Raw genomic sequence first — 17,017 nt, forward strand, 5'->3', positions numbered from 1 at the left:
GTGTTGGCCCTCACGTAGACCGCGATGAGAGGGGCTCAGGGGGGGGGGGGGCAGGTGTCCCAGGAGCCACAGCCGTGCCTAGACAGGGACCAGCTTCTCCAGCTGAGCGACACATGTTAATGAACAGTAGCCCAAGACTTTCCTACCACAAGCGCCCAATTACTGCAGGGCCCTGGGAAGTTCAAAACAACCAGGAGAGGGGGTCCTGGCACCAGTAAGAAATTCCTACAGTGCTTCATCAGTTCGCGTATCTGACAGCAAAACGTGGACGATGGTTATTGCCAAATGCAGAATAGCATGAGCTTCTCCATACTCTCCCAGCAGCTGGCATGAACTTCTCTCCGAGGCTGTCTTTCTTTCAGGCTGGAGAGGTACAGACGATCACCTTCATTTCTCTACCCTCAGCACCTGGCATAATGCCCGGCACGGAGTCGTTAGCAATTACTTAACAAATATGTGCTGAAGGAACAGCCACGACCTACAGGGTCATAAAGGGAATGCCTCATTCCTCTTTCCAAAGGAGAAAGCTAAAACTTGGGGATGGGGAGCCATCTGCCCAAGGTCACACTCAGTGGGGAGGAGAATGAGAACCCAAGTGTCTAGACTCCCAGCCCAGGACTTGACACCACTCAACATGTCCTCTGTCTTCCTGCTAGACTGAAAGCTTAGAGAGGAAAGAGATTGTGCCTTTCTGACCTCTCCATCCCTGAGTGCCTTGGCACTCCTTACTCAGCTCTGCCCCTATCCTCCTGAAAGTCTGCTCATTAAGTCAGCACACAACGAGAAGCTGGAAGGATAGATCATACACTAGATGACAGGAGCAGAAATTACAAAGGTTTAGACAAGAAGGAAAGGGAGTGGGAGATTAAGAAGATGAGCTTTAACTAAAAAAAGGTACAAGTTTGCACTTGGGATTAAAAAAAGACTTTACAACCAGGAGTAGGGAAGACTTAGGTGAACTGTAGTTTGTGCTGAGCAGGCACAGGTTCGGAACTGATGAAACGATTTGGCTGCGAAAACACTGTTGCTAGCTAGCGGGGCCCAAACCCAGGGAGGTGTTAATTCACATGTAGGCTGCTGTGGGGTGACCTCTGTGTGGGTCACTTTTTGAAAAGGAAATTCATAAATTAAAGGGTCATTTGCGTGACTAGTGATACCAAATCTGTGGTCCTAGGGAGAGGTGGCCTCAAAGGAGGTCTAGCTTCCTGGTGGAGCAGAAAAGATCTTCTGGATCTGGCCTAAATTGTCCATTTCCCCGCCTCCTTCACATTTGAACAACATGCCCACCAGGCTATTCTGTATCTCCATGCCTTTGCCCACTCTGTTTCCCTCCATCTGGAATATTCTGTCTGTCCTCTCCCCCTCTGCCCCAACAGTCTACTTGGTGAGCTCCTGTGTAATTTTCAAAATCTTTCTCAAGTTTACTGCCTTGTGAACTGTCCGAACCCAAACCCCGAGCAACCCACTCTTCTCTCTATACGTTCATGCTTCGTTACATACAGTTCTAAAATTACACATTTCATCTTTGCTGTATTTTATTTATATGCCTGTTTTTCCTGTTGGACGAAAGTTTCTTGAAAGCACAGATCCCGTGACTCCTACCTGTAGCACACTGCCCTAGCACGATTCAGGGGTGTTCATACAACTTAAATGCACCAAAACTTCAAGCTTGCTTTCAAGGATTTGGATGTGGATGACTGAGGTGCTTTAACACATGCACCTCCAGAAAGCCAACAACAGGGGAAATGGAGGCACGTGGTCAGGAGGCGGATTTGGGCTTCCTGGGAGAAACTGTCTTCTTATCGGTCAAGACTCCCATTCTCCCAACAGAAGCCTGCTTTGAAGCAGCTTGAGCAAAGAGAACTTTTTTGGTACACAGATTTGACGAACTGGTCAGACACCGACCTACAAGAAGGTCAGGGATAAAGCCGGATTTCAGGAACGCCTGCGGAGATGGACCCGAAGCCATCAGGACTCTGAGCCCCCTCCTTTTGCTCCTCTTGTGGTCAGCTTCCTTCTTCCTCCCTGCAGACTGGTCTCCTCCACCAGGCAGGAAGCATGGCTGCTGAGAGCTGAGACCTCACAGCTCACCGCTTTCCAGCACAGAGAGGCCGTTTTTCTCCTCCAGTTCCAGTTAAAAAACTTCTTGGTGAAGGACTCCCACTAGCACAGCTTGGGGGTGATGCTTACCTCTGTGGTCAGGGAGCCGGGTACCACAGTGAGCCTGGCGTGAGTCAGCTGCCAGCCAACAGAGGCCAGGGATGGGGTCGTGTAGGAGTGAGGCGGTTGCGGGTGGGACCACACCGGGAGAGGGAGGGAAGAGCCATTTCCAAAACAAGGGGGAATGTACATGCGTGCAACTTCTGGGACAGAAGGGTGGTTGGTACTCCTTAGCTCTAACTTCCTAATGACCATAGCCACCCAGCTCCACGCACTTTCTGGATGCTTCCAAGGATAAAGGAGAAAAAAAAGAATGGATAAATACTGATCACTCCCAGTATTCAGAACCAGGATGAGTCAGGGCTTACATTCTTACTCTTGGAAATCGGTGCATGGTTGCATAGTTTTCTGGGCATTAGGACTCTGCCATTTCCCGCCAAGGTGCCCAGAAATGGAGGCTGTGTGGAGTAGGAGGTCCGATTATTCTAGAAGTGTTTTCTGAGCCCTTCATCTATGCTAGATAATGGAAAGGGAACCCAAGACGCATCCAGAGGGGCTCCATGGAGATGTGTGGGCTCGTCTAAGTCGTCCACCAACAGTCACTGGCAAGGCGAGGGTTAGCGGAGGCTGCCACCTGGAAGCAGGGGCCCGGTGGCCGGCTCCCTCGGCGCCAACCGCGTGGAGTCCAGGCTCCAGGCGTCTCCATGTCCCTGAGCCTTCGCCCGGCCGGCTCCACCAGCTCCCGGGGCCTTCTGCACCTTCTGCTGCTCGAAGGCCGCGGGGCCCGCGCTTCCCCAGCGGCGAAGGGGCGCCGGGAGCCCGGGAAGGAAGCTTGGCAGGAAGCCCGGGTCCTGGGGCCTGGAATTCGGGGCACAGCGGGAGGCCTTCCGAGGCTCTGGCCCCGACGCCCGGGAGGCTCCGGGGCGCGTCGGGCCAGCGCTGCGGGGTCCCCGCCTCGGGCAAGGCCCGGCGCCCCCACCCCCACCGCTCCCCGCGCCTCTGGAGGCCGCGCTCCTCGGCCGGGCTGGGGGAGGGACAGCAGCAGGTGACGACGGCCGGTCCGCGGGGCTATAAATAGGGGCGCGCGTCAGCCGCGGGCGGGAGCGGCGGCCGGCAGGGCAGGGGCCTGGGGAGCGTGGCCTGGGGAGCGCGGCCGGCGGCGGGATGGGGTCGCGCAGGGTCCCCGGGCGCGGCTGGGGCTCGGGCGGGCGGTCCGGGGCGGGGGGCGACGGCGAGGACGACGGGCCGGTGTGGATCCCCAGCCCGGCCAGCCGCAGCTACCTGCTCAGCGTGAGGCCCGAGAACAGGTGCGTGGCGCGCTCCCCGGGGCCGGGCTGGGGGCGGTGGGCGGAGGCCGAGGCGACGCCCTCCTCCTGGGGAGGGTGGGGGAGGTGCTGCGACCTGAGGCGGTGGCCAGGGCGCGGTGGCCCTCCGGGCCTTTGACCCCTCGGGGCCTTCGGGGCCTCGGGCCTCTGGCAACGGGAGGCTCGAGAGCGGAGACGGGCGGTACTCTGGGGGCGATTTCACAAGGGCCCCCGAAGTCCTGCCTTACCCCCTACCTGGCTTCCGTACCCCCTCGTCCCCTCGGCACCCTCACCCCATACTCAGCCACTCCCTGGCCTCGGATTCCACAGTGAGCGATAAGGAAAGGCAGTGGTGAAATTCCTCCCTGGCTGGAAGGGAGGCGGGGAGCATTCACATGGTAGGGGCCTAGTGGGAGGGGGGAGTTGGGGAGTAGCATGGTGTGGGGGGTGGGAGGGGAGGACCACCCTGAGTGAGGGCTGCTTAGCTCAGGGGGGTGCGGGGGTGGGGTTCGCCAGGAAGAAATAAGTTCTTATTTCTGGGCAAATAAGATGTTCCTGGTAGCCCAGGGCTGGGTCTTCCCCCAGGATCTTCGGGTGGCTGGGCAGGTACAGGGGTGGGAGGAGGTGCTGGCTGGCCCTGTCTGGAGAATCAGAGCTTGTGGTTCCGAGGGAGCCAAGCAACCTGCCGGTTTGTGGGAGTGGGATGCCAAGGGAGGGCTCCAGCTCATGAGCCCTGTCTGTACACTCCGCCAAGAATTAGGGGTGGGGTTTCTTTGTTTTAGGAGCTAGACTACTCACAGATAGACACACAGTCAACAGAGAGGCCTACAGGCACTCAGAGGCACCCAGACACCCAGGGACACGTGCCCTGCCACGGAGATGGACATTTCCTGCCCGCCTCTGGGCAGCTCAGTTTCCCTCCAACACTGGAGCCCGTTTTCCGAAGGGAATTGTGATGGTTGGCTGTTGGGACAGTGGTTGTGTCCCAGCCCCAGAGCTTGGCTTGTAGCTTATGCAGAAAACAGCCACTCATCTGAGAAGCTGTCTGGGAACCTCTTGTCCTCCGTTCCTAAAACAGCACAAAAACAGACATCAAGGACATTCAGGAAAAGTCCCAGGCACTTCCTCGTGAATTGGCTGAGTTCTGTTGACCTTGGAGTTGGAAAAGTTCAAATGTAACCGGAACCGGTTTCTGCATAAAACTCGTCAAATGGTGTCACATGTCTGGGGCAGGGCTGAGGGCTGGTGTTAGTGACTGAGTCAGACTGGACGAGGCCCCTGGCTGCCAGGAAAGAATGCCCCTTCCTCCGAACCATTGGCTCTATGGAAAAACTGGAGTGAACCTTGGGCATTTGTTCCCATCTGTGGCGAAGCTGAGTGCCTTGTGGGAGCCTCACACTTGTCTCACACTTGTCACGGCGACTTGACTCGGCCACTCGCCTGGGCTTTGCCTCTAGCGTCTGGCCTCTGTCAACACCAGGAGAACAAACAGAAGAGAAGCAGTGATGGAGGGAGGGGTGGCTTGAAAACCAGGCAGAATAGGGAAGGCAGTGGATCTGGACTGGCAGAGGAAAAGCGGGCGAGAGGACAGCTACCTCACTGAGCGGACATATGGTAGATGATTTTTAATTGCCTACCTGATGAGCACAAGGCAGTGTCCCAGCCTGAGCACTGCAGGCAGGATGGAAGTGGCTGGTCCAAGTCCCCTTGCACCTAAATATGAAAGCTCTTAAAAGGACAGTCTTTTCATCAGGCGTTTGGAGGAGGCTGGGCTGGGGCAGTGGGAGAGAGGGCTCTGTTTTGCCCCTGCTGGCTGGCTCTGGACCCCCACAGGTCCTCAGGGACAAGGAAGGCCAGATTTATCTCATCTCTGGAAAAGCCTCTGGCCAAAGAGGGGAGAATGGGACTGTGAATGGCTGTGTTGGGGTGGGGGGAGCGATTCCCAGTTCCCCAGCAAGGCCTGACTCTCACGTTAGAGCGGGCAACCCTGCAGTCTTCTGTCCCTCGCAACGGCCTGACTGCCTTTGGGGACAGGAAGAGGGTCCAAGAGATGAAGGAGAAAGAGGGTCCCTTGAGGACTTGGCCAGCTGTCCTTGGCTCTAGCCCCCAGATGAACCCTGACTATCCCAGAGTCCTGATGGAGAGGCAAGTTCTTTTCTACGCACTCTTGGCTCCAACATTTTCTGGGTCTATGTCCAGATCTACTGCCTTCCCTATTCTGCCTGGAGCTCACGAGGCATCATTCTCAGGGGCCTAGTGAGGATGGGCTGCCTCTGGGAGCTGATGGACAGCTGGGCTGGGGGCTGGGCCACCAGAAGCCTTGGCCCAGGTCTAGAACCTGGCTCTCTGTGCCTATCTCCCCTCAGTTAACCCCACAGCCCTGAGCTGGTTTCCAGACTGTAGTCAGCTCAAGGATATTTCCAGTGCCCACTGGGGTCAGAGGTCCACCATACAGGTAGTTCCTGTATCCCTGTAGGTCCAGCTTTGTAGGACATCTGCCCTCTAGGACCTCATCCCTCTAGGAAGGTGGGGCATGGGGGACTAGAGCAAGGTAAGGAGCTATATTCAGGTGGAGAGACACTCAGAAGTTTCAGAAACCCCTGCCCCCTCATTTCTTGGAGAGCCTGGCCCACCTGGGCTCAGAAGAGCCCTAGAACCTATATATGTTCACTACAGACAGCTTTGGAAGACCTCTTCTGTTCTACTTGGGTCACGCAAGAGGGCTTAGGCTTTTGGGGAAACTGAGTCATCAGGCTAGGACTTTCCAAGAGCCTTTTATGTCCCAGAATATGTAAAAGCCAGGATGAATGGGAGACCCTGGTTTCCATAGCCAGTCCTGGCTCCCTCCAGGCTCACGTTCTTGCTTTACCAAGAGAGCCTTCCTTCCTGGGTCCTGCATCGCCATTCTATACAATGAAGGTGGCATTAAGAACTCATTAGGACTTTTTGCACCAACGTTTGATGCCCTCAGATTCTGACCCCCTCACGGTCAGTAAAAGGAGACCTTCCTGCTTGGGTGAAGCCCTGAGCCTAGCTTGGGCCCCGTCGACAGGACATATGCAGAGCTCCCACCCGCTGAAGATAAGGTGCCCCCGTGGCACAGGACCCCTCCTGACCCGGCTAACAGCGGAAGGGCGAAGCCTAGAGAAAGCAGGATGGGACAGAGCGGCAGGAGAAGCTCTAGAGAGAGCCAGGGTGGGGTCTCAGTCCAGCGCAGGGTCTTAATCTGCTTGCAGGTGGCACCTTTCATTTTCCTCTCAGAATTAGAGAGCTGATTCTCTCCCTCTCCTTCCCAGGGAAGAAATCCAGACCCAACAGAGGAGAAATCTCTCAATTACGAGGAGAAAGGCAAAGGAAGTTCATGGTCAGGAAAGGATGGAGTTGGCCAGTGTCTTGGAACCATGGGAGGTTCTGCCCACGCAGCCTCCAGAGGATTTTTAAAGCTCTGAGCAAAGGCAGCTGCGTCCTTGCTCTTCCCATCTTCTCTGGAGCAGCGGCTCCCTCTGGGGGGCAGCACCCTTCCTGTTTGAAAGATGCTCGTGCATACCCTCTCTCTTCCTTCTTTCTTTCTCTCTCTCTCTCCCTTCCACAAAAACAGCTGTTGAATGCCTGCTGTCTGCTGAGCACTGTGCTGGGAGCAGGAAACCTACAAAAAGAGCTCGGTCTGAAGGCAGGGCAGACAGGGTTTAGCTGAGCAGACAGAAGGAGGGAGGGCTTTCCAAGCAGGGAGAATGGAAGTATGGGCTCAGAGGCCAGCAGTGGACATGTCCATGGCAGTTAGGGACAGGTCTGGTTCCAGTGGAACATGGGTGTTAGGAAGTAGAGAACCATAGCGGTCATGGGGGTGTGAGCCGATTGCCCAATTAGGGAGTTGAGACTCAACGGGGGGATTGTCACATCTTTTTCAGGGAAGTGGTGTGATATGGGGGGTGAAGGAGAAGGGGGCCAAGGTGGTCCTCAGAAATGGAGCTATGGGGGTGTCTAGACCAGGATACAGCAGGAGTAGCGAGAAAGGGAGAAAGAAGGGCAAGGATTGTTGACCAGCTACACTTGGGAGCTGGAGGAGAGGGAGGAGTCCAAACGGCAGATTTACAGTTGGGAGTTTGGGAGGATTCTGGAGGTGGCCACAAACCCAGGAGCCCTGGAGGGGAAGCCGTGTTTGGGGGCAGAGGAGGAGTTCTGGGTTTTGGTTATAAAGGGACAGGCTGTCAGTGGAACATGCTGTAGTTGGAGATGCAGATGTAGGGACAGCTGAAGGGAACCAGTGTGGGGGGAATGGCCCCAAGGTCTCCCAAAGGGCCATGGGACAGTGGCCCTAGACTCTCCCAGAGGCAATCATATTAGGAAAGGTGAAGGGAGAGGCAGGTGGGGTGGTGTCCCTGTGTGGGTCCTCTGCCCCCAGTGGCCGATGTACCCCCGGCCAGTGTCCACTTTGAGCTGCCCCGGGATAGGAGGGCTGATCAGGGCCTGTGGGCATCATCATGGGCCGTGTGCTGGTCTGATGGAGCTGGGTGCCTCCTGGTTCCCGCTGAATTAACTGCTTTGTCTTTCTCCTCTTCTTTTCTCTTCCAGCTGGTTTGCCTTGTGTGGCCCCTTTAACCATACTTTAACCTATTAATGGGTGTTCTTCCAAGCCACCTGTCTCCTTCTAGGAATGGGGGCTCTTCTCCCCCAAAGGCCGAGGGTTGAAGCAGGAGCTGTCCCCCAAGGCTGGTGGGCTGCGGGGTGTGGAAGCATGCCAGGCAGCCCTGAGCCCCTCTCTGGGAGCCAGTGACCCAAGTGCCTGGCACGCATTTTTCTCAAAGCGCAGCCCCAAGGGGCCTCCTTCCTGCCTAACCATCCCCCTGGACTCGGCTGCATTTAATGAGCTCTTGGTTTCAGATACACTGGTGTCTGGGGATGAGGCCACTTGCTAACCAGAGCAGGCCAACTAAGACAGCTGGTCCCTTTTAATAGAAAGGCCTCTGGGCCCCAGATGGTGGCCAATTAATACTCCGCAGAATGTTGTTGGTGTCGCCTCCTTTCCTTGCTTTTTTGGCCTAATGATTCCATTTGCTGTTTTCGCTTAGCTTATCAAGCAACCGGTTGTCTCACCCCAGCTCTGGAAGGTAAACGCACATTGCATTACATTTCTCTGACTGCTTCTTTTTCTTGGGTCTGGGCGTTGAAGGGCCTCTGGGAGACAGCCTGTGCACTATCGGGGGAGGCTGCATGGGGCGAGGGGAGGGCTGGAGGGCGGTGGGTGGGGAGTGTGAGAGGGCACTCTTGTGAGCACGGAAGGGTCCCACGGGGGCCAGAGATGATGCCTGCATGGGCCACTGAAAGGCATCTGGGGACCCAGAAATAGGCAAGGCTTCCGGAGGTGCCTGCTGCTATGTCTCTGTGCCCCTGGGAGAGGCACCACGGGGCCCGGACAGCAAGCCACCAGGCATGGGGCCCACTTCCCAATCCAAGGTCCCCACCGTGTTTGTCATGCCACGTTTAGGTTGCACACCTTATTGCCGATCTTCTGACCATGGTTCCTGCCTTAAATTGTTTCCTCCTGAGTCCCTTAAGTTCTTCTACCACCTCTTTCTCTAATTCCCCTCTCCTTTGGCTCTGTCCACCCCTGCAGGACCATGCACTCTTTGAGGGCAGGGAATACCATGTTAGTGTATTACCACTTTTGCTTATTCCCAGAACCCACCGCAGAAGCAGGGCAGGACCCAAGTGGGCCCACAGTCGGGGTTCACCCACAGAATGCCTTGTCCTCTCCTCCCGAGCTGGGGACAGCTTTTTACCACTGGCTGAGCTGACTTTCATAAAGTGGGAACATTTCCTGGCTCTCTCCCACCAGTTGGGCCTCATCCCAGACTGTGGTAGATTTGGGGAGAGGTGCCTACACTTTCTGTACACAGAGAAAGATTCCTGCAGAGCCAGATGGTCCCCAACTAGCTAATAATGTCTACAGACACGCTTAGGACCTACCATGCACGTATCCTCTGCTGTAGGAGAGCCTTGTGGAACCTTTGTTCTGGGTTGGTTCAGGGTCTGGGTGGGTGGAAGAGAGGGCATCACGGCCAAATTCTAAGGGGAGTGCTAAGTGCTAAAAGAGAAAGGACCTTAGAAGTTAAAGCAAGGTAAAGAAGCAACGTAAAGGCAGCATTAGGTTCCTCCGAACACCACGAAAGCCAGTGATGCTGGTGTTCCTTAGAAACACACGATTAGGCTATGATCTCCTTATGAAGTCACAAGTCTTTCCAACTTGGAGGTGTCAGGGTGGGACCAGACCATTGCCAGATGTGTGGACTTCTGGCTCTCCAGGACCCTGGAAGCAGCGCATCCGGAGTCCGGCAGAGTGGTCCAGAGGAAGGGGACAGAAAGCAGGTGACATTCAATGGACAGCTTATGCAAGGACTCCCCTGTCTCCCCGAATGCATCCCACACTTACCTCCCAAAGGGCTTTCGGCTAGCCATGCCTTTGAACAGTTAACGTGTGATTTTTCCACACAAACATTTTCTATAATGTAGCTTAGAACCTAGTGTGGGAAGTTTGAGAAGATGAGTGTTCTTTCCTGTTCAAAATCAGTACGGACACAAAATAACTACTTGCTGCTGAATATTTAGCACAAGCACTGCCTCCGCAAATTTCCTCGAAGCAGACTTTCCCTGTTTTCTCACGGTAGCCCATTTCCGGTAGCTTATTTCCTTAGACTCGTCCAAGCAGCTCCATCCCTTGAGGCTAAGCTGGTATTAGATCCAGGCTCATGTTCACAAGAAAGATAGGATTCAGGTTCTGGAGGGGGGACAGAATGAGGGATGTTTTGAATTAGCTGCGACATCATGGAAGTCCAATTCCTCTGGGCACAGCAGTTTCCTCGGGCAGCTGTTGGTTGGGATTTGGTATGCCCCGAAGTCAGAAATTTGTCTTAGTGTGAGAGCAGCAAGAAACGTTTTCAGATGTTCTGTTCCTGAGTGTCCGGGAGTTGAATTCCTGGATGGGTTAGAGGAGAAGGAAAAGTTGCGTATGAGAGAGGAGTTCTAGATAAGGGCATCCCAAGGAGTGTCCTAGAAGCCGGACTTCGGGCCCAGGTCAAGCGTTCAGGGGTGTGAAGAGTTAGGGTCCCCTTTCTGGGTAGTCTTTGTTGGGGAGGGCTCCTGTCAACTCCCTGGAGGCCCAGGCATCTGCATTCCCGTGGAGATGTCACGACTGGAGCGCTTGTTGGTCCAGAAGTCTCACTGCTTCAAGATGTGTTTCCTGGGCTAGAACTTTTCTCCTCAAACTCAAGTCCAGAATGACAGCCACAGAAATGAGGAGTTGAGTGTGGAGGCTTCTCCCCACAAAGCACAGGGTCATAGCCCCTTGGTGCAGCATTCCCACAGACCCCACTGCCCCTGGTGGAAGGGGCTCGAGCAGACACGCATTGCCTGGGTGACCGCCCCTCCTCCGAGGCACAGAGAAAGGCAGACCCTCCTGCTTCTGGTCACTTCTCCCCTCACAGTCCTCACTGCTGCTCACAATGGGCTGTCTGAGTTGGGGGGGTAGGGAGGGCTGGGCACGGCTTAGGCACCAGACGACCTGGCTGTGTGGTTAACGCTTCACGCCTAGGGACGCATTGTGTCTCTGCTGGTCCGTGAGAGGGTTTGGCATGGTGGTTTGCTTCCCGTGCCTGGGAAGGAGGGGACCTGATGTGGTTAGCAGTGTCGGTGAGTCCGCGCTGGACTCCCATGAGCCTGCAAATGCCCTTGAATTTGGGGAGGCAGACCATCACCCTGGAACTCAAAGTCCTGGCTTTTGCAGGGGTGGGTCTGTTTATGGTTTGGCAGTCCCACTGGCTGGTCTCAGCCATGTATCCACGCGAGCATGTGGCGTCCAGAGAGGGTCCAAGAGCAGACTCTCTTTCCTGACACCCCAATGAATGAGAGCCTACCCTTGGATCTGGACCCCGGGCATTGGCTGGCTTATTCGTTGTTTATTATGACCTATGCTCATACATTCGGACATTCGGGGGCATTTCTTCTGAGCCCAAACATTTGGAGAGGCCCCTGAACTGTGTCTCCTTGAGGGTTGACTGGCTTTCCCTCTTTGGCATGGATGGAAGCCCTGCTGTGCTGGGGTCTTCATCTCCGAGGCTGGGCCTGTCCAAATGTGTGCCACCCCCATGCACGAGCTTTCCTGGAGATAAACGGTAGAGGGTAAAGCAAGGCCCTCTGACAAGGATGGGAAGGGGACACCGGCTGGTGGTTCAGCATGCTTAGGAGCCTGGCCCATGGTCAGAAGCCTGCCTATTGGAATGGGTCTGGATCAGGATTCCATCCAGCCCCTCGGTTCCATCCCTGCCACCCGCCTGGCCAGGACATCTGGCTCCCTTGAAGAAAGACTTGCTCAGGTACTGGAGCCATGGCCACGGGATGATGGATGGATATGGTAAGATTGAAGTTGCTTTGGACAACACCAGTCTGAACTGGGCGATACCAGATATCTTGGCGGGGTGTGGGGGGAAGACCACTCTGAAAAGTTCTTTGCCTCTCCTAGGAGCACCTTCTGCTCCATCATTGCTCAGCTAACAGAGGAGACCCAGCCGCTATTCGAGACCACACTCAAGTCCCGGGCTGTGTCCCAGGACAGTGATGCCAAGTTCACCTGCATCGTCACAGGTAATGAAGCCCTCTGTATGGTCCACACCAGGGTCACTGCACACAGAAGGGTCCCGGGGGGCTATGGGTCCAGGCACAGAAGGGGTTGGCTCTTTGCACAAAACTGGACAAGTTCATATTCGTTTCCTTAGCTTTCTCTCCAGCTGAATCTCCCTGGGTGGGCTGGGGTCCCTTTCTCCTCCCATTCTGGAGCCACATACACGCCCCACTCTTCTTCAAAACCTATCTTCAGTAAAGGTTCTTAACCCTCGGGCAAACATTGACAACTAATGAATCTTAGTTGCAAGGGAAGAAGCTCTCCAGCTGAAAAAGGTTTTTGAGGTCATTTTCCCAAATATCCCCATTTTAGAGTTGAGGGTGTTGAGGCTTGGGAGTGTCAAGCCTGGGAGACAGTGATGTCTCGTGCTTCCGGCTGTAGACCGCCCGGCTGGAAGGCGGATCCATCCCCTTCCCAGTTATGTGATACAGAAGAGGTTGCAGAACCTTGCACGACCTTGCAGTGCCTCGTCTGTAAAGTGGGGTTGATAATAGTAGGAACCTTATAGGATTATTGTGAGACCGATTGCTTCAAACCTGCAAAGCATTTGGAATAGTGCCTGGTGTACAGTGAGTACCATGTAAGTGCTAGAGATGAAGATTACTATTACTCACTTTTCCCTGAGCTCCACGGCCGGATTTGGCAGTACCGGAGGCAGAGTGATGGTCCTTGGGAAGGGAGAAGGGTGGGGTGGGTGTACTGGAAAGCTGGCCCTGAGCATGGCCTCCCCTCCAGACCTCCCGTCACACCAGCCTGACCTGTCTGTGGGCCTGCAGGTCTGCCCCTCCCAGCCGTGCAGCCATCAGACCAAGGGGCCCAGGTTAAGCTTCCCTCTGAGAGCCCCCCCCCTTCCCCAGTAAATTAAAGGCATTGGTGGTTTCCAGGTGTGACATGCCCTGATTCTGGGGGACCTGTCTGCCCCAGCCATCTAAACAGCTTCTCCGGGACTGGGTGCCCCCAGGCAGTTCTCACCCTGACCCAGAAGCCTCTGAGCTCCAGGCTGAGAACCCTGTCTGTTCCAGGGGACTCAGACCTCTGCCAACATCCCTTACATTTGCGTGGCATGACCCATTTTGCAATATTCATCTGTTTCCATTGTCACTGGATTCTTACAAAACCTGGTGAAGTAAGTGCTATTGTTAGTCCAGTTTTACGGAGAACCCAAAATAGGTTAGGTGACTTGCCAAAGTCCGCGAAGTTGGTGAGGAGGAAATGCTAGTTCTGCTCTCTGTAGCATTTGAGGCTGCTTGCTTATGCCCGCTTTGTGACTGTGGCGCTAACGGTTTTCTGGACAAACCTGGCTCTTTCACAAATTTATGCTTTTACATCTGCTATTTTCCCTATATCGAAGGTCCTTAATCCTTCTTTTTAAAGGAAATTAATTTTTATGTAATCAAATGCATACATGCACATAATGTGCATCTTCAAATTATACTAGCAGGCGTGTATCAAAGGCGTTCACTCCTCCCACCAGTTTGTCTTCCCGGAAACAACCGTCTTCCCCTTTTAGCTACTAGTGTATACATTTAGTTATAAGTGTATACATTTCCCCTTTTATCTATAAGTCTTTTTGCTCTCTTTCTGGGAGATTTCCTCAGTGTTCTCTTTCCACTCTTCCGTGGGGCTTTTAATTTCTAAGACCTTCTTAATTTTTTTCCCCCTGTGGCATCCTGTTCTTCATGAATGTACCATCTTCTCTTAGCTCTCTGACACTAGTAATGGTAGTTCTAAAAGTTTCCTTCTCCCTGCATAGCTTGAGTTCCTTCCAATTTGCTATTTTTTTTTTAATTTGTTTTCATCCTTAGTCTTCTATGTATAGGCTGTCTTCAGACACCTAGCGATCCTTAGCTGTCAGATAATGGTTAAGAGTGGAGACCAAAAATCTGGTTGTTGGTTCTGAGGAAGCAGGAGGGTCCTGAAAACCTGGGGCTTCCTTGTAGGGAGATCTGGCAGCCACTGTGGGAACTGAGAAAGCAAGTTTCTTTAATCCCTTCATCTTGGGCTAGCTAGCATCCCTAGTGAATACTCTTTCCATGTCTTGCCTGGGGGACGGGTAGAGATTTTCCAGGAGCTATGCAGATCGTAGGGTTGAGTGGGCTCTCATTAGAGAGCATTTATTTTATGCATACAATTACTCCATTTTCGTTTCCCACAGAGTAGCCGTGCTCTCAGCTGTGCTGGCTTACCCTCGGGGTAAACGTCTACCTTTCCAGATAATCATCCTCACCTTTGGCCATGGGGGCGGGAAGAAGTAGTTACCTAGGGGTATGGAGGGGGTGAGGGGATCCAGAGATTTGATGGTTTTTCATGCACCTTATAACCTCTCCTCCTTTCCCTTTCCCCCAAGTGATTGCTTGCAGTTATGCCTTTCAGGGGCTTTTCCAGTGCTCAAAGTGTAGCTCTCTGTTCCCCCATTGCTACGTTAGGGTTCAGCTGTCCAGGCTCTGTAGAGCCTGTGTTCACTGTCCATCTGCTTTGACTTCCAGACTGTTGTTCCTCCTGTTGCTTGCCTCATCTGTTTTCATCTCCCCTGTGGTTTTATGTCTTTTAATTTAAAAATCTCGTTAGAGTACTCATAGTGGAGAGAGTGAAAACAGGTGATATGCTCATTCTGTCTTTTTACCTTGAAGCCTACTCCTTTGCTGGAAAATTCCTTCTCATCTTTCAAAGCCCAGACCACATGGCTTATCCTCTAGGACATCATCCATCTCTAGCACTGCCATGGAAATCTCTTGCTGTATCTGTTTCTCTGCTCCTCCAGGAAAACTGTGAGATCTGCGAGGATAGAGTGCAAACCAGGCACACGCTGCCTTTCTGGAAAAAGCACAAAGAAGGCGCTCAGTACCTGTTGGCCGAATGCCTGTTCCTCTCGGTCGCAGCTGCTGCTGGGGACTTGGGCCGCCTGAGAGGGGCAGGCATCGGGGACTGGTCTCTCTTCTTTCCCTCTTCCTTTCTACCCTTCGTAGCCATGGACTCTGAGAGGGATGTTGGAGAAGCCAGACAGGAGTCTGATTTCCAGAATCTTCGGGCATTTTATTCAATACCCCCCATTGTCATTATGAAGCTTGCCCCTGTTTTAAGCCCAACCCAAAGGAGCAAACCTTTATCCCCTCCGTTGAGATAACATCCATGTCTCATGATGACCAACCAAGGCCACGGTCTTCTTTCTGCTCAGGAGCACCTGCCATGCCCAGGTCTCTAGCACTCCCATTTGGGGCTGTAAGATTTCCAGAGCTCTAGGTATTGCTAATATCCATACCTTAGTCCCCTGTTGTCCCTAACTTCCTTCTCCCCACTCCTTGCCCCCCACACATAAAAAAAATCTGAGGTCACTTGAGTTTTATGCAGTAGATTAAGGAGGAGGTCTCTGTGATCGCCATAGTCCACCGCCAATAAGCCTTTTCCAGTTAGCAAGGCAAGAATGTTGACCGTATGAGGAAGGAAGGGGGAGGGGGAAGCAGGATCCAGAAAAAGCAGAGAACAAAGGAGACAGGAGCTGAGTCTCCTGATCCGGAGGAGTAGATGGTAGATCGGTCTCTGGCTGAGATCGGCCTCCACGGGAGACTCACGTGGTGATCCCAGCTTGTGTCCGTGGAGATAAAATGACCACCTGTGTCCGTCCTCCTCCCACCCTGCTGGTAGCATTCCTTCCTTAAACTAGACTGTGATGAGTCAGGCCCATCAGGGCCCCCTGCCAGCAGCAGGTGATGCTTTCTGAGGGGGTCAGAACCTAGACCGCATGAGGGAGAGGAGTCTTTGCCCCTTCTCCTGCTGGCTGAGCTCTGGAAGAAGTCCTTGTGGTCTTGGAGAAGGATTATACAACCCAGAGTCTCTCCCCTCTTGGAGGGGGGGATGGTAGACCTTGACTCTGCTTTCTGACTGTCTCCCCCAGGGGCTCCCTTGGTCAGAAAGCTACTCTGATGTTGCCCATTTTTGTCCAGCATGGTGGCCCATTCCCCCACTCTCCTCAACTCTGTGGATTCTGTGTTGGTGCATGTGCATGTGTGTGTGCATAGACATTGAGGCAGGAGGCAGAAGCAGCCAAAGACACTGGACAGTGACTGAGCCTTTAGACAGAACCAAGTTCCAGAGAAACACCTTTCTTAGAGAAATGAGTCTAATAGAATGAATGCTGGGAATACAAACCTACATATTGGTCCCAGAATCCTCACCAGAAAGAGCATCAGTAAAGGGAAAAGGAAGCCAGGTGCCTTGTGACTCTGGCTGTCACTTTACTTCCCAGAGCCCTGTCTCTCTTTTGTGTGAAACACAGATTAAAACCCCTGACTTGCCTGTTTTGTAGAAAAGAGGGATTTGAATTTGGTTCTTCCGCATATCATCAGCTAGAAGATTTTGGGCAGAAGTCTTCATTTCATGGGCCTTAAATTCCTCTTCTTTATTTTTTTATTTTTAAGATTTAATTTATTTGTTTGACAGAGAGAGAGAGAGAGAGAAAACTCAAGCAAGGGGAGCATCAGAGGGAGGGGGAGAAGCAGGCTGAGCAGGGAGCCCAACACGGTGCTCGATCTCAGGACCCTGGGATCATGGCCTGAGCCAAAGGCAGATGCTTAACTGACTGAGCCACCCAGGTGTCCTGAATTCCTCTTCTTAAATTGGGGATTAATAACAGTATATTCCTTGTAGGATTTTTGTGATAATTACATCATACAAGAAAAACGTTCAGCTCGGTACCTGGCCCATAGTGAATCCTTAGTAAGTGTGAAGAATCCTCACAGGATTGTGAGGAGGGCCAGACCGTTCGAAAGCTCTTTGAGAACTCCAACATGGGTTTCATCATTAATCATCTCTGTCACCTGAGCTTCTCAAACTGGGATTGGTCGGGACAAGGCTGCAAGTCTCCAGGTTGGGTTCGAGACTT

At 53.4% G+C, this 17,017-nt stretch overlaps 1 protein-coding gene across 1 annotated transcript in view; it reads left to right on the forward strand.

The window, feature by feature from the left end:
- Positions 1-3,303: 3,303 nt before the first annotated feature.
- ALPK3 (alpha kinase 3) overlaps positions 3,304-17,017 on the forward strand; it is a 45,404-nt gene continuing 31,690 nt past the window's right edge. Inside the window, exons 1-3 of the mRNA XM_032836814.1 lie at positions 3,304-3,467; positions 8,534-8,572; positions 11,980-12,101. Of these exons, the coding sequence (XP_032692705.1) occupies positions 3,325-3,467; positions 8,534-8,572; positions 11,980-12,101 (304 nt within the window). The 5' untranslated portion in view covers positions 3,304-3,324. The remainder of the gene's footprint in view (positions 3,468-8,533; positions 8,573-11,979; positions 12,102-17,017) is intronic.

This window comes from Lontra canadensis, unplaced genomic scaffold, assembly GCF_010015895.1.
Source record: "Lontra canadensis isolate GAN:19392208 unplaced genomic scaffold, GSC_riverotter_1.0 scaffold94, whole genome shotgun sequence".
In the NCBI taxonomy this organism is placed as follows: domain Eukaryota; kingdom Metazoa; phylum Chordata; class Mammalia; order Carnivora; family Mustelidae; genus Lontra; species Lontra canadensis.